At 37.3% G+C, this 24304-nt stretch overlaps 1 protein-coding gene across 1 annotated transcript in view; it reads left to right on the top strand.

The window, feature by feature from the left end:
• Window positions 1–24304, top strand: part of LOC128645411 (bile salt export pump) — a 124103-nt gene that overhangs the window by 82172 nt on the left and 17627 nt on the right. Inside the window, exons 23-26 of the mRNA XM_053698400.1 lie at window positions 9339–9542; window positions 11506–11747; window positions 19644–19800; window positions 21128–21325. Of these exons, the coding sequence (XP_053554375.1) occupies window positions 9339–9542; window positions 11506–11747; window positions 19644–19800; window positions 21128–21325 (801 nt within the window). The remainder of the gene's footprint in view (window positions 1–9338; window positions 9543–11505; window positions 11748–19643; window positions 19801–21127; window positions 21326–24304) is intronic.

The following is a 24304-nucleotide window of genomic DNA, read 5'->3' as shown; positions in this document are numbered from 1 at the left end:
TCATTTAGTGTAAACAAAAATTAAAATCCCTGTTTCATTAAAAACCTAGCATTTGTTACAAAACTAATGCCCAAGCCTAATGTAAATCAACATTCAAATGTTACAATTTAAAAACTTTTGCGCATGTCAATATTTTTTACTGAGTGCAAAAGATCCTAGAAAGTTTAGATACGTTATCAAGAGAAATACATAGATCCTCATTGCTGTGCCAGTCTTATAAGCAGCTACCTGGAAACATTTGTTGGAGGTTGTTGCAGTCAAAGGAGGATCTACAAGTTACTAAATTCAAGGGTTTAATTACTTTTCCAGCCTGCACTGTAAATATAATTACTTAGTGTCTTCAAAAAAATGTTTCTATTTAATTGCAGTAAAAATCATAAAAATTACTCAGCAAAATCATATTTTATGCAAAATTTAAATTTGTATTGAAGTTACTCAGGAAACAAAACTGAAGGCACACAGTAGAAACTGTAATAAACCTACACTGCACAGGCAAAAAAATGCTGTGAAATTTGTATTTCTAATACAAAATTGAAATCATATTACTTTCCTTTTTGTAAAATGAGTTTTTCTGCTTCTGCTAGTGGCTGAACAGGGGTGTTCCATGGGAGTAGCTAAAAGGTCTCTGCAACATCTGCCATATTGTCTAAACATTTCCCCCCTGCTGGTGTTGCTGTTTTTCCTCACAAAATATGAGAAACACTTATTATCCTCATAGAAAAAACAGATACATATGCAAATATTATTATATGACAGCATATGCTGAAAGCAGAGTAATCCTATTTGTATTGGCTGCAGTAGTTACCTTTTAAAGTGCGCCCAACTAACTTCGTTCTCCCCACCAATGTTTCCTTTTCCAGTAAGCTCTATTACGTTTTACAGGAGACATCTCACAACTCACAGGGAGAGCCCCTTTTATAGATATTCCCCTAAAATCAGTCCCTGCGGGTGTCTGATCTTACAAAGGTTTGATCATCGGGTCCATCTAGCAAGGACTAATCGCAGCATATAATATAACTTTAAAGAAATGTCTTGTTTTTTAAATATTATATGAAGAAGCCATATAGACCAGATTCTCTTTACTTGACACCCGCCTCTTTGTAAATGGAAACCAAGTAATTATTTATACTTTGGGTAACTGTTAAATTCAAGCAGGCTTCTTGTGTAAATGTGTTTTTTTGGTTTTTTTTTGCTTAACAAAGTCTAATTGAGATGCTTTTATGGAGGAATGAGTGAAATGTATCACAGATAATTTGACAGACAGAAAAAGTATTGCTAGGAACTCATATGGTTGTTGTTTTCAAGTACAATAAAATGAAAAAAATCTGTAACAGAATGAATTTATAAATAAGTGTGGGTGTGTACATTAGCCGTGGGCAATAAAAGGCACTCATTTAGCAAACAAATGCCAAATCCATGCCAAATCAATTTAACAGATTGTCATTAAACGTGTGCAATGTCAATCTGATTGTAAAGACCGGCTTTTGGCCTAAGGGTACACTTGGTATATTTGTCCCAGGAATCTGCCCCAATCTGTAGATTTGTAGTGAATGCCTGAGTGTAGGGAATCAGATATGAGATTTGTTTTACACATGGATATTAAAATAATATTTAGTGGTGCATTGGCTATTTGTGAATTTCCTACAGTTTATAAATTAACTTGAGTAATACAATGTAATATTTGTGTGCAATGTAATATTTGTGTGCAATTCACATTTACGGCTAGATTTGGAGTTCGGCGGTAAAAGGGCTGTTAACGCTCCGCGGGTTTTTTTCTGGCCGCACCATAAATTTAACTCTGGTATCGAGAGTTTAATCAAATGCTGCGTTAGGCTCCAAAAAAGGAGCGTAGAGCATATTTACCGCAAATGCAACTCTCGATACCAGAGTTGCTTACGGACGCGGCCGGCCTCAAAAACGTGCTCGTGCACGATTCTCCCATAGGAAACAATGGGGCTGTTTGAGCTGAAAAAAAACCTAACACCTGCAAAAAAGCAGCGTTCAGCTCCTAACGCAGCCCCATTGTTTCCTATGGGGAAACACTTCCTACGTCTGCACCTAACACTCTAACATGTACCCCGAGTCTAAACACCCCTAGCCTTACACTTATTAACCCCTAATCTGCCGCCCCCGCTATCGCTGACCCCTGCATTACACTTTTAACCCCTAATCTGCCGCTCCGTAAACCGCCGCCACCTACGTTATCCCTATGTACCCCTAATCTGCTGCCCTAACATCGCCGACCCCTATGTTATATTTATTAACCCCTAATCTGCCCCCCACAACGTCGCCGACACCTACCTACACTTATTAACCCCTAATCTGCCGAGCGGACCTGAGCGCTACTATAATAAAGTTATTAACCCCTAATCCGCCTCACTAACCCTATCATAAATAGTATTAACCCCTAATCTGCCCTCCCTAACATCGCCGACACCTACCTTCAATTATTAACCCCTAATCTGCCGACCGGAGCTCACCGCTATTCTAATAAATGTATTAACCCCTAAAGCTAATTCTAACCCTAACACTAACACCCCCCTAAGTTAAATATAATTTTTATCTAACGAAATAAATTAACTCTTATTAAATAAATGATTCCTATTTAAAGCTAAATACTTACCTGTAAAATAAATCCTAATATAGCTACAATATAAATTACATTTATATTATAGCTATTTTAGGATTAATATTTATTTTACAGGTAACTTTGTATTTATTTTAACCAGGTACAATAGCTATTAAATAGTTAAGAACTATTTAATAGTTACCTAGTTAAAATAATTACAAATTTACCTGTAAAATAAATCCTAACCTAAGTTATAATTAAACCTAACACTACCCTATCAATAAAATAATTAAATAAACTACCTACAATTACCTACAATTAACCTAACACTACACTATCAATAAATTAATTAAACACAATTGCTACAAATAAATACAATTAAATAAACTATCTAAAGTACAAAAAATAAAAAAGAACTAAGTTACAGAAAATAAAAAAATATTTACAAACATAAGAAAAATATTACAACAATTTTAAACTAATTACACCTACTCTAAGCCCCCTAATAAAATAACAAAGACCCCCAAAATAAAAAATTCCCTACCCTATTCTAAAATACAAAAATTACAAGCTCTTTTACCTTACCAGCCCTGAACAGGGCCCTTTGCGGGGCATGCCCCAAGAATTTCAGCTCTTTTGCCTGTAAAAAAAAACATACAATACCCCCCCCAACATTACAACCCACCACCCACATACCCCTAATCTAACCCAAACCCCCCTTAAATAAACCTAACACTAAGCCCCTGATGATCTTCCTACCTTGTCTTCACCATGCCAGGTTCACCGATCCGTCCTGGCTCCAAGATCTTCATCCAACCCAAGCGGGGGTTGGCGATCCATAATCCGGTGCTCCAAAGTCTTCCTCCTATCCGGCAAGAAGAGGACATCCGGACCGGCAAACATCTTCTCCAAGCGGCATCTTCTATGTTCTTCCATCCGATGACGACCGGCTCCATCTTGAAGACCTCCAGCGCGGATCCATCCTCTTCTTCCGACGACTAGACGACGAATGACGGTTCCTTTAAGGGACGTCATCCAAGATGGCGTCCCTCGAATTCCGATTGGCTGATAGGATTCTATCAGCCAATCGGAATTAAGGTAGGAATTTTCTGATTGGCTGATGGAATCAGCCAATCAGAATCAAGTTCAATCCGATTGGCTGATCCAATCAGCCAATCAGATTGAGCTCGCATTGTATTGGCTGATCGGAACAGCCAATAGAATGCGAGCTCAATCTGATTGGCTGATTGGATCAGCCAATCGGATTGAACTTGATTCTGATTGGCTGATTCCATCAGCCAATCAGAAAATTCCTACCTTAATTCCGATTGGCTGATAGAATCCTATCAGCCAATCGGAATTCGAGGGACGCCATCTTGGATGACGTCCCTTAAAGGAACCGTCATTCGTCGTCTAGTCGTCGGAAGAAGAGGATGGATCCGCGCTGGAGGTCTTCAAGATGGAGCCGGTCGTCATCGGATGGAAGAACATAGAAGATGCCGCTTGGAGAAGATGTTTGCCGGTCCGGATGTCCTCTTCTTGCCGGATAGGAGGAAGACTTTGGAGCACCGGATTATGGATCGCCAACCCCCGCTTGGGTTGGATGAAGATCTTGGAGCCAGGACGGATCGGTGAACCTGGCATGGTGAAGACAAGGTAGGAAGATCATCAGGGGCTTAGTGTTAGGTTTATTTAAGGGGGGTTTGGGTTAGATTAGGGGTATGTGGGTGGTGGGTTGTAATGTTGGGGGGGTTATTGTATGTTTTCTTTTACAGGCAAAAGAGCTGAACTTCTTGGGGCATGCCCCGCAAAGGGCCCTGTTCAGGGCTGGTAAGGTAAAAGAGCTTGTAACTTTTTAAATTTAGAATAGGGTAGGGAATTTTTTATTTTGGGGGTCTTTGTTATTTTATTAGGGGGCTTAGAGTAGGTGTAATTAGTTTAAAATTGTTGTAATATTTTTCTTATGTTTGTAAATATTTTTTTATTTTCTGTAACTTAGTTCTTTTTTATTTTTTGTACTTTAGATAGTTTATTTAATTGTATTTATTTGTAGCAATTGTGTTTAATTAATTTATTGATAGTGTAGTGTTAGGTTAATTGTAGGTAATTGTAGGTAGTTTATTTAATTATTTTATTGATAGGGTAGTGTTAGGTTTAATTATATCTTAGGTTAGGATTTATTTTACAGGTAATTTTGTAATTATTTTAACTAGGTAACTATTAAATAGTTCTTAACTATTTAATAGCTATTGTACCTGGTTAAAATAAATACAAAGTTACCTGTAAAATAAATATTAATCCTAAAATAGCTATAATATAAATGTAATTTATATTGTAGCTATATTAGGATTTATTTTACAGGTAAGTATTTAGCTTTAAATAGGAATAATTTATTTAATAAGAGTTAATTTATTTCGTTAGATAAAAATTATATTTAACTTAGGGGGGTGTTAGTGTTAGGGTTAGACTTAGCTTTAGGGGTTAATACATTTATTAGAATAGCGGTGAGCTCCGGTCGGCAGATTAGGGGTTAATAATTGAAGGTAGGTGTCGGCGATGTTAGGGAGGGCAGATTAGGGGTTAATACTATTTATGATAGGGTTAGTGAGGCGGATTAGGGGTTAATAACTTTATTATAGTAGCGCTCAGGTCCGCTCGGCAGATTAGGGGTTAATAAGTGTAGGTAGGTGTCGGCGACGTTGTGGGGGGCAGATTAGGGGTTAATAAATATAACATAGGGGTCGGCGATGTTAGGGGCAGAAGATTAGGGGTACATAGGGATAACGTAGGTGGCGGCGCTTTGCGGTCGGAAGATTAGGGGTTAATTATTTTAAGTAGCTTGCGGCGACGTTGTGGGGGGCAAGTTAGGGGTTAATAAATATAATATAGGGGTCGGCGGGGTTAGGGGCAGCAGATTAGGGGTACATAAGTATAACGTAGGTGGCGGTCGGCAGATTAGGGGTTAAAAATTTTAATCGAGTGGCGGCGATGTGGGGGGACCTCGGTTTAGGGGTACATAGGTAGTTTATGGGTGTTAGTGTACTTTAGGGTACAGTAGTTAAGAGCTTTATAAACCGGCGTTAGCCAGAAAGCTCTTAACTCCTGCTTTTTTCAGGCGGCTGGAATCTTGTCGTTAGAGCTCTAACGCTCACTGCAGAAACGACTCTAAATACCAGCGTTAGAAAGATCCCATTGAAAAGATAGGCTACGCAAATGGCGTAGGGGGATCTGCGGTATGGAAAAGTCGCGGCTGTAAAGTGAGCGTTAGACCCTTTAATCACTGACTCCAAATACCAGCGGGCGGCCAAAACCAGCGTTAGGAGCCTCTAACGCTGGTTTTGACGGCTACCGCCGAACTCTAAATCTAGGCCTTAGTGTTTTGGTTAATCTGGTCAATATTTCTTGATTGCTCTACTGCAAAATGTCCCTGAAAATTGATTTCAAATACTGGCGACGATGACAAAAAACACCCATTTGCCCACCTAGTATTTTCAAAATAATAAAACACAAGTTGTTGTCTTTATTCAGATAGAGGGTATAATTAAAAAAAAAACTGTTCAATTTACTTCTATAAAAAAAAGCAGGTAGGTAGTCTCAGGAATGTGGCACTGTGGCACACGTGTGAAGCACTATATGGCAGAAGTAATGCTAGAATACGTTCAACATTGTTATAACTAGTGCAAACACTGCTGTCACATAGTGCTCAAAAGTGTATGACATTGCAGTCACATAGTGCTCAAAAGTGTATGACATTGTTATAACTAGTGCAAACACTGCTGTCACATAGTGCTCAAAAGTGTATGACATTGTTATAACTAGTGCAAACACTGCTGTCACATAGTGCTCAAAAGTGTATGACATTGTTATAACTAGTGCAAACACTGCTGTCACATAGTCCTCAAAAGTGTATGACATTGTTATAACTAGTGCAAACACTGCTGTCACATAGTGCTCAAAAGTATATGACATTGTTATAACTAGTGCAAACACTGCTGTCACATAGTGCTCAAAAGTGTATGACATTGTTATAACTAGTGCAAACACTGCTGTCACATAGTGCTCAAAAGTGTATGACATTGTTATAACTAGTGCAAACACTGCTGTCACATAGTGCTCAAAAGTATATGACATTGTTATAACTAGTGCAAACACTGCTGTCACATAGTGCTCAAAAGTGTATGACATTGTTATAACTAGTGCAAACACTGCTGTCACATAGTCCTCAAAAGTGTATGACATTGTTATAACTAGTGCAAACACTGCTGTCACATAGTGCTCAAAAGTATATGACATTGTTATAACTAGTGCAAACACTGCTGTCACATAGTGCTCAAAAGTATATGACATTGTTATAACTAGTGCAAACACTGCTGTCACATAGTGCTCAAAAGTGTATGACATTGTTATAACTAGTGCAAACACTGCTGTCACATAGTGCTCAAAAGTGTATGACATTGTTATAACTAGTGCAAACACTGCTGTCACATAATGCTCAAAAGTATATGACATTGTTATAACTAGTGCAAACACTGCTGTCACATAGTGCTCAAAAGTGTATGACATTGTTATAACTAGTGCAAACACTGCTGTCACATAGTGCTCAAAAGTGTATGACATTGTTATAACTAGTGCAAACACTGCTGTCACATAGTGCTCAAAAGTGTATGACATTGTTATAACTAGTGCAAACACTGCTGTCACATAATGCTCAAAAGTATATGACATTGTTATAACTAGTGCAAACACTGCTGTCACATAGTCCTCAAAAGTGTATGACATTGTTATAACTAGTGCAAACACTGCTGTCACATAGTGCTCAAAAGTATATGACATTGTTATAACTAGTGCAAACACTGCTGTCACATAGTGCTCAAAAGTGTATGACATTGTTATAACTAGTGCAAACACTGCTGTCACATAGTGCTCAAAAGTGTATGACATTGTTATAACTAGTGCAAACACTGCTGTCACATAGTGCTCAAAAGTGTATGACATTGTTATAACTAGTGCAAACACTGCTGTCACATAGTGCTCAAAAGTGTATGACATTGTTATAACTAGTGCAAACACTGCTGTCACATAATGCTCAAAAGTATATGACATTGTTATAACTAGTGCAAACACTGCTGTCACATAGTGCTCAAAAGTATATGACATTGTTATAACTAGTGCAAACACTGCTGTCACATAGTGCTCAAAAGTGTATGACATTGTTATAACTAGTGCAAACACTGCTGTCACATAGTGCTCAAAAGTGTATGACATTGTTATAACTAGTGCAAACACGGCTGTCACATAGTGCTCAAAAGTGTATGACATTGTTATAACTAGTGCAAACACTGCTGTCACATAGTGCTCAAAAGTGTATGACATTGTTATAACTAGTGCAAACACTGCTGTCACATAGTGCTCAAAAGTGTATGACATTGTTATAACTAGTGCAAACACTGCTGTCACATAGTGCTCAAAAGTATATGACATTGTTATAACTAGTGCAAACACTGCTGTCACATAGTGCCCAAAAGTATATGACATTGTTAAAGGGACATGAAACCCACAATTTTTCTTTCATGATTCAGATAAGGCAAAACATTTTGAACAAATTTCCAATTTACTTCTGTAATCAAATTTGCTTCAAACTCTTGGTATCCGTTGTTTAAAGCATAACTAGTTAGGCTTAGAAGCTGTGATCTAGCTGCTTATTGATGGATTCACATAAATACCTCTGAACATTGGCTTACCGATGTGTTTAGCTAGCTCCCAGTAGTGCATTGCTGCTCCTTCAATAAAGGATACCAAGAGAACAAAACAAAACTGATAATATAAATAAATTGGAAAGGTATTTAAAAATGTATGTTCTATTATAATCATGGAAGAAAAATAATTGTCCATTTAAAGCCATATAGGGCTACCAACACTTAAAGGAACAGTATGTTACAATTTTTTCTCCCCTTTAATTTGTTCACAATTATCCATTTTACCTGCTGGAGTTAATGAAAATGTTTACAAATGGCTCCTTTATAACATTATTTGGGCATTTGAAATAGCTGATTTTTCCTGTGGTATCCCCACCTATACTGTACATGTCAATACTTACATATTGGGTATAGAAAACCTTTGTAAACATAGCCAGCAAAAGAAATTACACTCCCAGTGGGAGGTAGGAGAGAAAAGTAATACAATGTTAATTTCACAGCACACTGACCCTATAATCTTGAAAGAATAAAGTAGGGGTTTCATGTCCCTTTAAGTTTATTTTTATAAATCATATATTATTTGTATATGGTCTTATAATGCACAATATTAGTTTTTCTGAGAGCTTCTAGTATGTTATTATGTTAGCACCTTTCTTCAGAAGTGATATTCGGGGTTTCTTTAAATGCACTGCTTTGTTGCTTAAAGGGACACAAGTCCCTTTATGATTCAGATAAAGCATGCAGTTTTAAGAGACTTTTCAATTTACTTCTATTAACAAATTTTGCACATTTTATATACACACTTTCTGAGGCACCAGCCACTACCGAGCATGTGCACAAGTTCAAAGGGTATACTTATACTAGTCTGTGATTGGCTGATGGCTGTCACATGATACAAGGGGGGCAGCAAATGGGGTAAAAATACATTTGTCAGAATTTTTTTACTGCTTATTTGAAATTCAGAGTATTACTGCATTGTATTTTTATTATGCACTTAATTATGTAACTCTACTGTATTTAGTGGTCCTTTAAGTAACTAATAATGAAACACAATATTTTTTGCATAATTCCAGGCCACTGGATCACAGATTGGAATGATTGTAAACTCATTTACAAACATCGGAGTTGCACTTATTATTGCTTTCTACTTCAGCTGGAAATTGAGTCTCGTGATATTGTGCTTCTTACCTTTCCTGGCGCTGTCAGGTGCTCTGCAAGCGAGAATGTTGACAGGATTTGCTAATCAAGATAAGCATGCAATGGAATCAGCTGGAAGGGTAAAGCCATTTATTTTATCTAAGAAACTACAATTAAATGCGGTTTAGAATATTTCAATCAGAGATAAATACAATCTGTAAAATTCTTTCTTTATAGTGACGTAACAGATCTACAATTGCACGTTTTTAACACTGAAATGTACATGAGTGTATTTCAGTTTTATATAGAAACAGGTTTCAAAAACTTTTTTAATAAATTGCAAATTGGTCATGTAAAACATTTCACCACAATTGAGCCTTAAAATATCTTTACTCCATCTTGTTTTTGATAGTTTCTAAATTGTGAATGTTGCTTTCATTCAACAGACAACCTAAGTTGTATTGTTTAATGTAAGACATCAGCGGCATTGTTTAATGTATGTGTCAACACCTTGTCTTGCACTTAAAGAGACAGCCTACAATAGAATTTTTATTGCTTTAAAAGATAGATAATCCCTTTATTAACCACCCCCCAGTTTTGCACAACCAACACTCTTATATTAATATACGTTTTACCTCTGTGATTACCTTATATCTAAGCGTCTTCTGACAGCCCCCTGATCACATGACTGTGAATATTTATTATCTATTGACTTGAATTTAGTATTGTGTTGTGCATACTCTTAAATAACTCCTCGGGCGTGGACACAATTTTAGCTATATGGCCCACATGAACTATCAGTATCCTGTTGTGAAAAGCAAATACAAAAGCATGTGATTAAGAGGCTGTCTATAGAGCCTTTGAATCAGGCAGAAATGTAAATGTTCTAAAGTATATTAATCTAAAAATGTTGGTTGTGCAAAACTGAGGAATGGGTAGTAAAGGCTTTGTCTATCTTTTTTAAAAAATAACATTTTTTGTGTAGACTGTCCCTTTAAAGAAGTCTTCAAGCTATGAAACAGATTTGTTGCAAACTGATTTCATGCTTCTGGCAAAGAGCTCTAACACTGACACAATGCCAACAGAACATACAATGAACTGAAAATGAAATTGTAACTGATACTGCTCAGGCATTGCCACGTCAATCTTACCTATGATTATAAAGGGACATCAAATATTTTATAAATGCATAGTATATATCAGCAGTTAAAGGGACAGTCTGTTTGAAAAATGTTATTGTTTAAAAAAAAAATGAATCCCTTTATTACCCATTCCCCAGTTTTGCATAACCAATACTGTTATATTAATACATTATCTTGTATTTAAACCTCTGCAGACTGCCCCTTATCTCAGTTCTTTTGACAGACTGGCATATTAGCCAATCAGTACCAATCAGTGCTGACTCACAAATGACTCCATGGGAGTGAGCACAATGTTATCTATATGGCACACATGAACTAGCAGTGTCTGACTGTGAAGAACTCTCAAAATGTACTGAGATAAGAGGCAGCCTTCAATCACTCAGATATTAGCATATGAGCCTACCTAGGTTTAGCTTTTAACAAAGAATACCAAAAGAACAAGGCAAATGTGATGATAAAAGTAAATTGAATGTTTTTTTTAGAATTGTAGGTCGGAAATCATGAATCATGAAAGTGTCATTTTGACTTGGCTGTCCCTTTATGTACAATGTTGCAAAACATCTGTATAAAAGTAAATATAAGCATGTAAAGCGATATGTTTCTAGTAAAAGTTGCAGGGTTTTTCTATCTCTGACCAGTGCAGGATACACAATCTAATAGTTAGACACCATTATATCATTGTATCCACATTGTGTTTGTGTTACATATTGTATTATTTTAATATTGTGTTTTATTTGGAATTCTCTAAATAATTGAATGTATGGACACTGGTGTCTAATATAGTTTGTATGCATAGCAAAATAAATGTGTATTTTATATTTGTAATATAATATATGCATATCCAGTTATTATTTTAGTACTCAACACAATCTAAGTTCTTTAGCGCCACCCCCCTAATATCTCTTTTTTGTACTAAAAATGCAGTGCTTACTCTATACTAACAATATTTTGTATATTTTAGATATCAAGTGAAGCTCTTGGGAACATCAGGACTATTGCTGGAATTGCAAAAGAAAATAAATTTGTGCAAATGTATGAAGAGCAGCTGGAAGCTCCTTACCGATCAGCTATCAAAAAAGCAAATGTCTATGGACTTTGCTTTGGTTTTGCTCAGTGCATTGTGTTCATTGCAAATTCTGTTTCATACAGATATGGTGGATACTTAGTAGATAAAGAAAATCTTCATTACAGCTTTGTTTTCAGGTATAGTAGTTTTTTTTAATGTTGAAGGTACAGTCTACAATAGAATTGTTATTGTTTAAAAAGATAGATAATCCCTTTATTACCCATTCCCCAGTTTTGCATAACCAACACAGTTATATTAATATACTTTTTACTTCTGTGAAAACCGTGTATCTAAGCCTCTGCAGACTAAACCCTTATTTAAGTTCTATATTTATATACATACATGCATTTTAGTCAGTCAATACTGACTCCTATGGAACTCCACAGGAGTCTCTTTTAAGCACAGCACTCCATCTAATGGGATGCATTTAAATGGAATGTAACATGAAAAACTGATTCTATTTTTAAACACATATGACGCTAACTGTCCCAACCTTAAAGTGACGGTAAACTTTAACTAATCATATGCCATATATGTAATCTTTTTTTTTGTTTTTAATACATTTGTGAAAGGGTTAAATTAGTTCATATAGTAATGCTTCTATTGCAATGATATGCCAGCCCACTTGGACAAACTATTTTTTTTTTTTTATGACAATTACAGTTAACATAAAAATCAACACGTGTGTCATTTGACAATCTGGAAGTCCAGCCCCTTTAAAGCCATTAAAAAGCCAATGTAGTAGGTGGGACTGCTCTATACATTGCAGCCTAGCCAAAAGAGGAAATTAAGGGGGGTGAAGGAACAGACAATACAAATTAGGATTATAATTCTTTTATTAAAAATTATATATACACTTTAAAAAAATAATAATAATTATGTGATATTACTTGCAAACTAATATATTTTTCATTGCATCATTCTTATAGTCTGAAATTTACCATCACTTTAAAGTGGCCTCAAATTATTAATAATCATTCTGCAAAGTACATCTTCATCAATCATATCTTATGGGACATGTCATAAAGATATAACTTGACTACAAATGAAGAGTATGTTGTGTGTAGCCATGTTGGAACAACTCAAATGAAGGTTTTATTACTGCTATGTCCAAATGATAGATTGTACTAGATTTAAGTGCTGACCTGTTGTTCTTATATGGCACAATTACATTACAACAAACATCTTACAATACATAAGTAAGTAAGTCAAATTAACAAACTTCCAATGTTACACCCCCAAATGTATGGACTTTTCTCCAACATTGGTGTGTCCGGTCCACGGCGTCATCCTTACTTGTGGGATATTCTCTTCCCCAACAGGAAATGGCAAAGAGTCCCAGCAAAGCTGGTCACATGATCCCTCCTAGGCTCCGCCCACCCCAGTCATTCTCTTTGCCGTTGCACAGGCAACATCTCCACGGAGATGGTTAAGAGTTTTTTGGTGTTTAAATGTAGTTTTTATTCTTCTATCAAGTGTTTGTTATTTTAAAATAGTGCTGGTATGTACTATTTACTCTGAAACAGAAAAGGATGAAGATTTCTGTTTGTAAGAGGAAGATGATTTTAGCAGACAGTAACTAAAATCGGTTGCTGTTTCCACATAGGACTGTTGAGATGAAGTAACTTCAGTTGGGGGAAACAGTTAGCAGACTTTTCTGCTTAAGGTATGACTAGCCATATTTCTAACAAGACTGTGTAATGCTGGAAGGCTGTCATTTCCCCTCATGGGGACCGGTAAGCCATTTTCTTAGTCAAAAACAAACAGAATAAAGGGCTTATTATGGGCTAAAAAACTGGCAGACATTTTTATGGGCTAAATCGATTGCTTTATTTGTGCATATTATTCAGATTTAGGCTAATAATTGGCATTTATAATCTTGGGGAACGTTTATTAAACGGCAGGCACTGTATTGGACACCTTTTTCAGTCGGGGGCTTTTCTAGTCATAGACTGAGCCTCATTTTCGCGCCATTAATGCGCAGTTGTTTTTTGAGAGCAGGGCATGCAGATGCATGTGTGAGGATCTAAGAATCTCTGAAAAAGCTTTTAGAAGGCGTCATTTGGTATCGTATTCCCCTCAGGGCTTGGTTGGGTCTTAGCAAAGACTATATCTGGGACTGTATAGGGGTTAAATTGAAAAACGGCTCCGGTTCCGTTATTTTAAGGGTTAAAGCTCTGAAATTTGGTGTGCAATACTTTCAAGGCTTTAAGACACTGTGGTGAAATTTTGGTAATTTTTGAACAATTCCTTCATACTTTTTCACATATTCAGTAATAAAGTGTTTTCTGTTTGAAATTTAAAGTGACAGTAACGGTTTTATTTTAAAACGTTTTTTGTGCTTTGTTGACAAGTTTAAGCCTATTTAACATGTCTGTACCTTCAGATAAGCTATGTTCTATATGTATGAAAGCCAATGTGTCTCCCCATTTAAATTTATGTGATAATTGTGCCATAGCGTCCAAACAAAGTAAGGACAGTACTGCCACAAATAATGATATTGCCCAAGATGATTCCTCAAATGAGGGGAGTAAACATGATACTACATCATCTCCTACTGTGTCTACACCAGTTTTGCCCATGCAGGAGGCCCCTAGTACATCTAGTGCACCAATACTTATTACCATGCAACAATTAACGGCTGTAATGGATAACTCCATAGCAAATCTTTTATCCAAAATGCCTACTTATCAGAGAAAGCGCGATTGCTCTGTTTTAAACACTGAAGAGCAAGAGGACGCTGATGATAATTGTTCTGTCATACCCTCACACCAATCTGAAGGGGCCATGAGGGAGGTTTTGTCTGAGGGAGAAATTTCAGATTCAGGAAAAATTTCTCATCAAGCTGAACCTGATGTTGTGACATTTAAATTTAAATTAGAACATCTCCGCGTACTGCTTAAGGAGGTGTTATCTACTCTGGATGATTGTGACAATTTGGTCATTCCAGAGAAATTATGCAAGATGGACAGGTTCCTAGAGGTTCCGGTGCCCCCCGACGCTTTTCCTATACCCAAGCGGGTGGCGGACATAGTAAATAAAGAGTGGGAAAAGCCCGGCATACCTTTTGTTCCTCCCCCTATATTTAAGAAATTATTTCCTATGGTCGACCCCAGAAAGGACTTATGGCAGACAGTCCCCAAGGTCGAGGGGGCAGTTTCTACTCTAAACAAACGCACTACTATTCCTATCGAAGATAGTTGTGCTTTCAAAGATCCTATGGATAAAAAATTGGAAGGTTTGCTTAAAAAGATTTTTGTACAGCAAGGCTACCTTCTACAACCAATTTCATGCATTGTTCCTGTCACTACGGCAGCGTGGTTCTGGTTCGAGGAACTAGAAAAGTCGCTCAGTAGAGAAACTCCATATGAGGAGGTTATGGACAGAGTTCACGCACTTAAATTGGCTAACTCTTTTATTTTAGATGCCGCTTTGCAATTAGCAAAATTAGCGGCGAAAAATTCAGGGTTTGCTATCGTGGCGCGCAGAGCGCTTTGGCTAAAGTCTTGGTCAGCGGATGTGTCATCCAAGACAAAATTGCTTAACATTCCTTTCAAAGTTAAAAATTTATTTGGACCTGATTTGAAAGAGATTATTTCAGACATCACTGGGGGAAAGGGCCATGCCCTTCCACAGGATAGGTCTTTTAAGGCTAAAAATAAATCTAATTTTCGTCCCTTTCGCAGAAATGGACCAGCCTCTAACTCTGCATCCTCTAAGCAAGAGGGTAATGCCTCACAACCCAAACCAGCCTGGAAACCAATGCAAGGCTGGAACAAGGGTAAGCAGGCCAAGAAGCCTGCCACTGCTAACAAAACAGCATGAAGGAGTAGCCCCCGATCCGGGACCGGATCTGGTGGGGGGCAGACTTTCTCTCTTTGCTCAGGCTTGGGCAAGAGATGTTCAGGATCCTTGGGCGCTAGAAATAGTTTCTCAAGGTTATCTCCTGGAATTCAAGGAACTACCCCCAAGGGGAAGGTTCCACAAGTCTCACTTATCCTCAAACCAAATAAAGAGACAGGCATTCTTACATTGTGTAGAAGACCTGTTAAAGATGGGAGTAATACACCCAGTTCCAATAAAGGAACAAGGAATGGGATTTTAATCCAATCTGTTCGTAGTTCCCAAAAAAGAGGGAACGTTCAGACCAATTTTGGATTTGAAGATCCTAAACAAATTTCTCAGGGTACCATCGTTCAAAATGGAAACTATTCGAACGATTCTACCCACCATCCAGGAAAGTCAATTTATGACTACCGTGGATCTAAAGGATGCGTACCTACATATACCTATCCACAAGGAACATCATCAGTTCCTAAGGTTCGCTTTTCTGGACAAACATTACCAGTTTGTGGCTCTTCCATTCGGATTAGCCACTGCTCCAAGGATTTTCACAAAGGTGCTAGGGTCCCTTCTAGCGGTTCTAAGACCAAGGGGCATTGCAGTAGTACCTTACTTGGACGAAATTCTAATACAAGCGTCGTCCCTGTCAAAGGCAAAGGCTCATACGGACATCGTTCTAGCCTTTCTCACATCTCACGGATGGAAGGTGAACAAAGAAAAGAGTTCTCTGTCCCCGTCAACAAGAGTTCCCTTCTTGGGAACAATAATAGATTCCTTAGAAATGAGGATTTTTCTGACAGAGGTCAGAAAATCAAAACTTCTAAGCTCTTGTCAAGTGCTTCATCCTGTTCCTCGTCCTTCCATAGCGCAGTGCATGGAAGTAATAGGATTGATGGTTGCAACAATGGACATAGTTCCTTTTGCACGAATTCATCTAAGACCATTACAACTGTGCATGCTCAAACAGTGGAATGGGGATTATACAGACTTGTCTCCAATGATTCAAGTAGATCAAAAGACCAGAGATTCACTCCGTTGGTGGCTGACCCTGGACCATCTGTCTCAGGGAATGAGCTTCCGCAGGCCAGAGTGGGTCATTGTCACGATCGACGCCAGTTTAGTGGGCTGGTGTGCGGTCTGGGAATCCCTGAAAGCTCAGGGTCTATGGTCTCGGGAGGAGTCTCTTCTCCCGATAAACATTCTGGAACTGAGAGCGATATTTAATGCTCTCAGAGCTTGGCCTCAACTAGCAAAGGCCAAATTCATAAGGTTCCAATCAGACAACATGACGACTGTTGCTTATATCAATCATCAAGGGGGAACAAAGAGTTCCCTGGCGATGAAAGAAGTGACCAAAATAATTCAATGGGCGGAGGATCACTCCTGCCACTTGTCTGCGATCCACATCCCAGGAGTGGAAAATTGGGAAGCGGATTTTCTGAGTCGTCAGACATTTCATCCGGGGGAGTGGGAACTCCATCCGGAAATCTTTGCCCAAATAACTCAATTATGGGGCATTCCAGACATGGATCTGATGGCGTCTCGTCAGAACTTCAAGGTTCCTTGCTACGGGTCCAGATACAGGGATCCCAAGGCGACTCTAGTAGATGCACTAGTAGCACCTTGGACTTTCAACCTAGCTTACGTATTCCCACCGTTTCCTCTCATTCCCAGGCTGGTAGCCAGGATCAATCAGGAGAGGGCCTCGGTGATCTTGATAGCTCCTGCGTGGCCACGCAGGACTTGGTATGCAGACCTGGTGAATATGTCATCGACTCCACCATGGAAGCTACCTTTGAGACAGGACCTTCTTGTTCAAGGTCCATTCGAACACCCAAATCTGGTCTCCCTCCAACTGACGGCTTGGAGATTGAACGCTTGATTCTATCAAAGCGTGGGTTTTCAGATTCGGTGATAGATACTCTGGTTCAGGCCAGAAAACCTGTAACTAGAAAAATTTACCATAAAATATGGAAAAAATATATCTGTTGGTGTGAATCCAAAGGATTCCCATGGAATAAGATAAAAATTCCTAAGATTCTCTCCTTTTCTTCAAGAAGGTTTGGAGAAAGGATTATCTGCAAGTTCTCTAAAGGGACAGATCTCTGCTTTATCTGTCTTACTACACAAAAGACTGGCAGCTGTGCCAGATGTTCAAGCATTTGTTCAGGCTCTGGTTAGGATCAAGCCTGTTTACAGACCTTTGACTCCTCCCTGGAGTCTAAATCTAGTTCTTTCAGTTCTTCAAGGGGTTCCGTTTGAACCCTTACATTCCATAGATATTAAGTTACTATCTTGGAAAGTTTTGTTTTTGGTTGCAATTTCTTCTGCTAGAAGAGTTTCAGAGTTATCTGCTCTGCAGTGTTCTCCTCTTTATCTGGTGTTCCATGCAGATAAGGTGGTTTTGCGTACTAAGCCTGGTTTTCTTCCTAAAGTTGTTTCTAACAAAAATATTAACCAGGAGATAGTTGTACCTTCTTTGTGTCCGAATCCAGGTTCAAAGAAGGAACGTTTGTTACACAATTTGGACGTTATCCGTGCTCTAAAGTTCTATTTAGAGGCTACTAAAGATTTCAGACAAACATCTTCCTTGTTTGTTGTTTATTCTGGTAAAAGGAGAGGTCAAAAAGCGACTTCTACCTCTCTTTCCTTTTGGCTTAAAAGCATTATCCGATTGGCTTATGAGACTGCCGGACGGCAGCCTCCTGAAAGAATCACAGCTCACTCCACTAGGGCTGTGGCTTCCACATGGGCCTTCAAGAACGAGGCTTCTGTTGACCAGATATGTAAGGCAGCGACTTGGTCTTCACTGCACACTTTTGCCAAATTTTACAAATTTGATACTTTTGCTTCTTCAGAGGCTATTTTTGGGAGAAAGGTTTTGCAAGCTGTGGTGCCTTCCGTTTAGGTGACCTGATTTGCTCCCTCCCTTCATCCGTGTCCTAAAGCTTTGGTATTGGTTCCCACAAGTAAGGATGACGCCGTGGACCGGACACACCAATGTTGGAGAAAACAGAATTTATGCTTACCTGATAAATTACTTTCTCCAACGGTGTGTCCGGTCCACGGCCGCCCTGGTTTTTTAATCAGGTCTGATGAATTATTTTCTCTAACTACAGTCACCACGGTACCATATGGTTTCTCCTATATATATTTCCTCCTGTCCGTCGGTCGAATGACTGGGGTGGGCGGAGCCTAGGAGGGATCATGTGACCAGCTTTGCTGGGACTCTTTGCCATTTCCTGTTGGGGAAGAGAATATCCCACAAGTAAGGATGACGCCGTGGACCGGACACACCGTTGGAGAAAGTAATTTATCAGGTAAGCATAAATTCTGTTATTTGTTGTAGTAGTTGTTCCAACAGCAATCAAGCATGAGTACTAGACAACAGAAGCAAGCAAAGAAAGCTAGACATTGTTATATAACCAATAGGCTCATATAATGACTACAGCTAAGCAGCACCAGGATATTTTGAATATGCCTTACTAAGGGCTTGGTTACAAGTGGAGCGCTACCTTCCATAAGAATAACACACAATCTGGTATTGCAAGTGTATGCTTAAATTTTATAGCCAAAGCATCTTAACACCAACCAAAATTTTTTAGCGTACAGTGTAGTTTTAATTGACAGCGTATTATTAAAAGTGGTGAGTTATGTGTTGCACACGAGTGCAATCCAAAATATATCTGTCAATTTGAGCTCTTTTACAGACATGAAGTAAACCATTATTATTAATAGTATAGCACCGAAATACATGAAAAACTCCACTACTTGAAAAACATTGGCTTACCACTCAAGTGGTATCCGACATTAATTTGACTGTGCGCCCCATGTAACTCTATTGTTATCTGACATGCAGATGTTAGCGCACCCTAGACTATTGCTCAAGCAATAAAAATAAATATGAGCACAAAAATAGAACCGCTATTGATTGCGCTTGAGTAATGTTAGCTCATAGATCTAATATTTTTGGGCTCCAATTGTAATCTAGACCTAAATGTCTGCTACTCACATTCCATGCACTTTTTAATTTATTGAATGTAAAGGATTTAAAGTTTATGGACATACAGACAAGTAGATGGTAGGAAGTGTGATAAATGGATGGAACTAAACAATGCAGAAAAATTTCTTGACAATCAGATTTAACTGAATTGATTTGTTAAGTAGTTTTTTTCTATTATTATCTTTAGAGTAATATCTTCAATTGTGACCAGTGGCACTGCTTTGGGAAGAGCATCATCTTATACTCCAGATTATGCAAAAGCTAAAATCTCTGCTGCACGGTTCTTTAAACTAGTAGATCGTGTCCCCAAAATTAGTTTATATAACAATGAAGGCGAGAAATGGGTGAGTAATTTTGTTGAAGTTTATAGTAATATTACAAATATTGCAAATAATTATTCTTCTAGTAAAACATTTAGGGCCAGATTGTGAGTTGAGGGAATAATATTGCTTATGCAAAATCAATATTTGTGCTCCACTCAGTAATACCAGTGCATGTGACTTTGCATTCGCATTGCACTGAAGCATTGCGCTCACAAGAGTGTGCTTCCATAAGCTCCAATGGGAGCCTCGTTCTCATGCCATCAGACACGGGATGAGAACTAGTACAGTGAAGGAGGTAAGTCAAGCAGCAATTTTAAATATTATTTGTATATGACTATATACATATGTATTTATGTGTTAGCCTGTGTATATACATATATTAACACATAAATAAATATATTTGTATATGACTATATACATATGTATTTATGTGTTAACCTGTGTATATACATATATTAACACATAAATAAATATATTTGTATATGACTATATACATATGTATTTATGTGTTAAGCTGTGTATATACATATATTAACACATAAATAAATATATTTGTATATGACTATATACATATGTATTTATGTGTTAACCTGTGTATATACATATATTAACACATAAATATATATGTATATATTCAAATACATATATATTTACAGGGAACACACAGTTCCCATAGACTGCTAAGTAAAGGCACCTTTCAGTGCCATTTATTTTCCAACACCCCTCAGCCGCCACTTTTAGCCCCTTATAACTGCTTTTTGCAATTACTTTTTAAAAAAATAAAGATGTAACCATTTTTATTTTTTAATAAAGATTACTATATTGAAATTTAGGGCCAATTGGGGCACTTTTAGAAAATTAACCAGAGCTCTGATCTCTGGTTAATTTTCTGAGCACTAATTGCTACCGTGAGCTTGTGGTAGCAATAACCAGCCACTTGTAATAGCTGGTTATTTATCACGCACCCGCAAAAAGGCAAATTTGCCATTTGCGGGCACGCAATAAAACACCTCTTTTTTTTGTAATATAGCCCTTAAGGTGCAATTTTCTTCCCTATTATTTCTAAAATTGATAGATTTAACCTTTTAAATGCCACAGTAGACTTCAGCCAGGTGTTGTGTCTATTTTTTAACATAAAGGGGTTAACACACTTCATACATAATAACTGATTTGAACTTCAGTTTTTAATTGCACTAAAGGGAAATGGGGCCTGACCTCCTTGTGAACAGTACTTATAACCAAACAGTTTCTTTGGTATTTAAGTTACTTTTTTGCATTAAAATACAATCACCTACTAAAGAAATAATTTAGCTTGTTAATAATTCTTGTTAATTTTTTTTATCCACAGAATAATTTTAAAGGTGGCATTGAATTTATTAACTGCAAGTTTACATACCCTACCCGTCCTGATATCCAAGTGTTGAATGGACTCAATGTCTCTGTACAACCAGGACAGACTCTTGCTTTTGTGGGAAGCAGTGGTTGTGGAAAAAGTACAAGTGTGCAGCTTCTGGAAAGGTTTTATGACCCTGACCATGGAACAGTTGTAAGTAGGGCATGTATAATTATTGTAAGAATATATAACCAAACTGTTTCCATTTTGTATCTATTCATCCATTCTTATTGTTTCACATATTATCAATTTTTAAGGTGCTAGTCTTGGGTATATATCTTAATCAAATGGATGCCCAAACATTTTAAGATAATGTGTCTAAATTTTCTTCTAAAAAATTATCTTGTTGGCAGTACGGCCCACTTGGTGATCTATATATCAGTATCCATGGGTAAAACCTGCTTCTTGAATGCTGGTAAAATATTTTGTGTGTCACTTTGGGCGAGCATACTAGGATTTTCAACCCCTGGTTTAGTCATTTACATATATATTTATAGGTTAAAAAAAAAGGTAAATGTTAATGTCTTGTCAAAGTATTTTGTCTTCATATATATGAAGAAAAGCAAGCAAGTTTTACTAATTTGTGGCTTCATCATATTAATTTTTTTCCATAACTTTTTGTGACTATGAGGTAAGATACCATTAGGTAATTTTATTATTTATTACATTTAATGAAAATAAAAAAAAGTTGTTTTTAAATTTAGATTAGTCTTCCTTTATTTTCACTTTTAGCATTTTGAAACCAAGATTGACCATTTTCTTTTGTAAGATATTATTCTAAAAGACTCCCATAAATAGAAATAATGGTCACTAGCTCAAAAACATAAAAAAACAGTGTTTGTGGAATATGTATACTCTCCATCTAAAAATCTTAAGCATGAAAATATCCTATGAAATGCTTCTAATTATGATATAGGGACTTCAAGTAATGTACAGAATATAGAAATAATTATGTTACAATAATGAAGTGTCTTCTTCAAAATGTCAACATAAATAACCAAATCCATGCCTTTCCTACCCTAAATAGAAGTTAATTATTGTACAGCAAAAATATCAATGCTTTGGGAATTAGTTTGTTTATTATAGTGACTTGGGGAAGGAAACATCTTCCCTATTCTGGGTCAGATTACAAGTGGCGCACTATTTAGCGTTTTCACTCAAAACACTATAAATATATATATACAGTATATATATAATTAGGGAAAATAGTGGTAGCACTCCTGGTACAGCTGAAGGGCCCAAACTGGCCCACGGTGCCCTGGGTGCATCCAAATGTAAATACAGTGCAGTTGAAGAAGGAGTCACTCACAGGGTCTTGTATTCAAAATAACAATGTATTTATTGATGTTTCAGGGTCACCCCCGTTTTCAAAATAAGCATACAAATTTACAGAGACTTACCCTCCTATATACCCCTGCTAATCTAACACCGCTGGCCGGCAATCACGACCGCAAACTGGAAGTTGCACAGCATCACGTGATGTAAACGTCACATGTGTTACCATGCCAACCGGACACTAAGTCGCGAGTGCCTAGTGTGAAGTTAAAAACAACAACAGCTGTAACATATTCTGTAGTAGTGCCTGGTGTAACCTATTAACATTCAAGAATCTACATGTCATAAGACATCTCGCTAATACATAGGATCAATCAGCAATTAAAGAGACAGCACCTCGCTGCGAACAATATAAACAGTACACAACATGGTCATAGTAACGAATCAAACGAGTAGAAATGAAACTGCTTAACGCAGCAATCATAAATGACAGAGTATATGGAAACAAGCATGCAATATAAACAAAACAGTATAAATAGCATATTAGTGCGGAATCAGCCCGTTATTACACCGTACTATGTTATAATGTTATGGCAAGCCTGTGATATAGACATATATTAGACATAAATCAGACATAAATTAATGCTGTGTGATATTAGATGGGAATTACCTAATTAAATGGATTGATTAGTACAGGTGCTGCTACTTGGATATGGAAATACTAGGATTAAGTACACAAATTAGCAGTGGCTACTAACGATAGAATCAAGGGTATTAATACAAAATAGAGGCCTCTAATTGTAACGTATGTATGTAGTGAATAAAGCTAATGATGTCAAAATATCTCAAGTAAAGTTAAACCGATTCAGACATGTTAAAACAATATTAGCTTCATTTGGGATGTACAATATAAACCAAGTATCACAAAAATAACAGGTTTGTGGATGCTGTGGCCTATAAAGATACATGGTGAAATATTTAAAGATAAAAATAGTAGGCTATATATAGATGCATGGCCCACGTAGCATGTATCCTACACAATAATTTGGAATAATAATTAACCAGAGATGTACATTCGCATCAGAGGTTCCATGTAGTACCAATATCAGTATAGGGACACTATAGGCAGCAATGCCAGTCCAGGTGTACATTAAGACCCCTATGGGTCATAGTTTCCAAATCAAAGATCCACCTCTCCTCCCTTTGTAAGAGGGTTTTAGCCCTATGCCCACCTCTGGTGGGAGGAGGGATGTGGTCAATAATGATATATTTGACATTAGTGACCTTATGTCCTGCTTCGACAAAATATCTGGCCACAGGCTGATCAGAAGTGCCCTTATCCAGGGCTGCCTGTGTGGCTGAACAGTGGTTGGCCATTCTGGTTCAAAGGTCATCCACTGTCTTGCCCACATAGAATTTTCCGCAAATGCAGTGGAGCAAGTATACTATGAATTTTGTAGTGCAGGTCACTCTGTGTTGAATTAAAACTAAAAAACCTTATAGAGTGAGCGCTAATAAATATCAGCTAAAGGTAAATATGGAATAATTGACACAATCAATACTTGCTAAATTCAACGTTTACAACAGTATTTAATTGATTCTTTTAAAACTTGTTTAAAACCTATTTGTTAAAAAAGACAGTATTTAAAACACAAGTTATTTTATCTTTTAAAAATACAATCATAAAATCACAGTTCATATAGGATAACAATATAGAGTGCACACTCTTAAAAACATGTAAAACTAAAACAACTAAAAAAGGGGGGTTTTCCCTCTCTGGTTTAAATTAAGTGGGGCTATAGCTACAACTAAGTAATGTTCCTTAATGGAGGATCGCAAAAAGATATGGCTCGCACT

Source organism: Bombina bombina, chromosome 1 (assembly GCF_027579735.1).
Source record: "Bombina bombina isolate aBomBom1 chromosome 1, aBomBom1.pri, whole genome shotgun sequence".
NCBI lineage: Eukaryota > Metazoa > Chordata > Amphibia > Anura > Bombinatoridae > Bombina > Bombina bombina.
The sequence above is the reverse complement of the archived record's forward strand: the minus strand, read 5'-3'. Positions and strand labels throughout refer to the sequence as shown.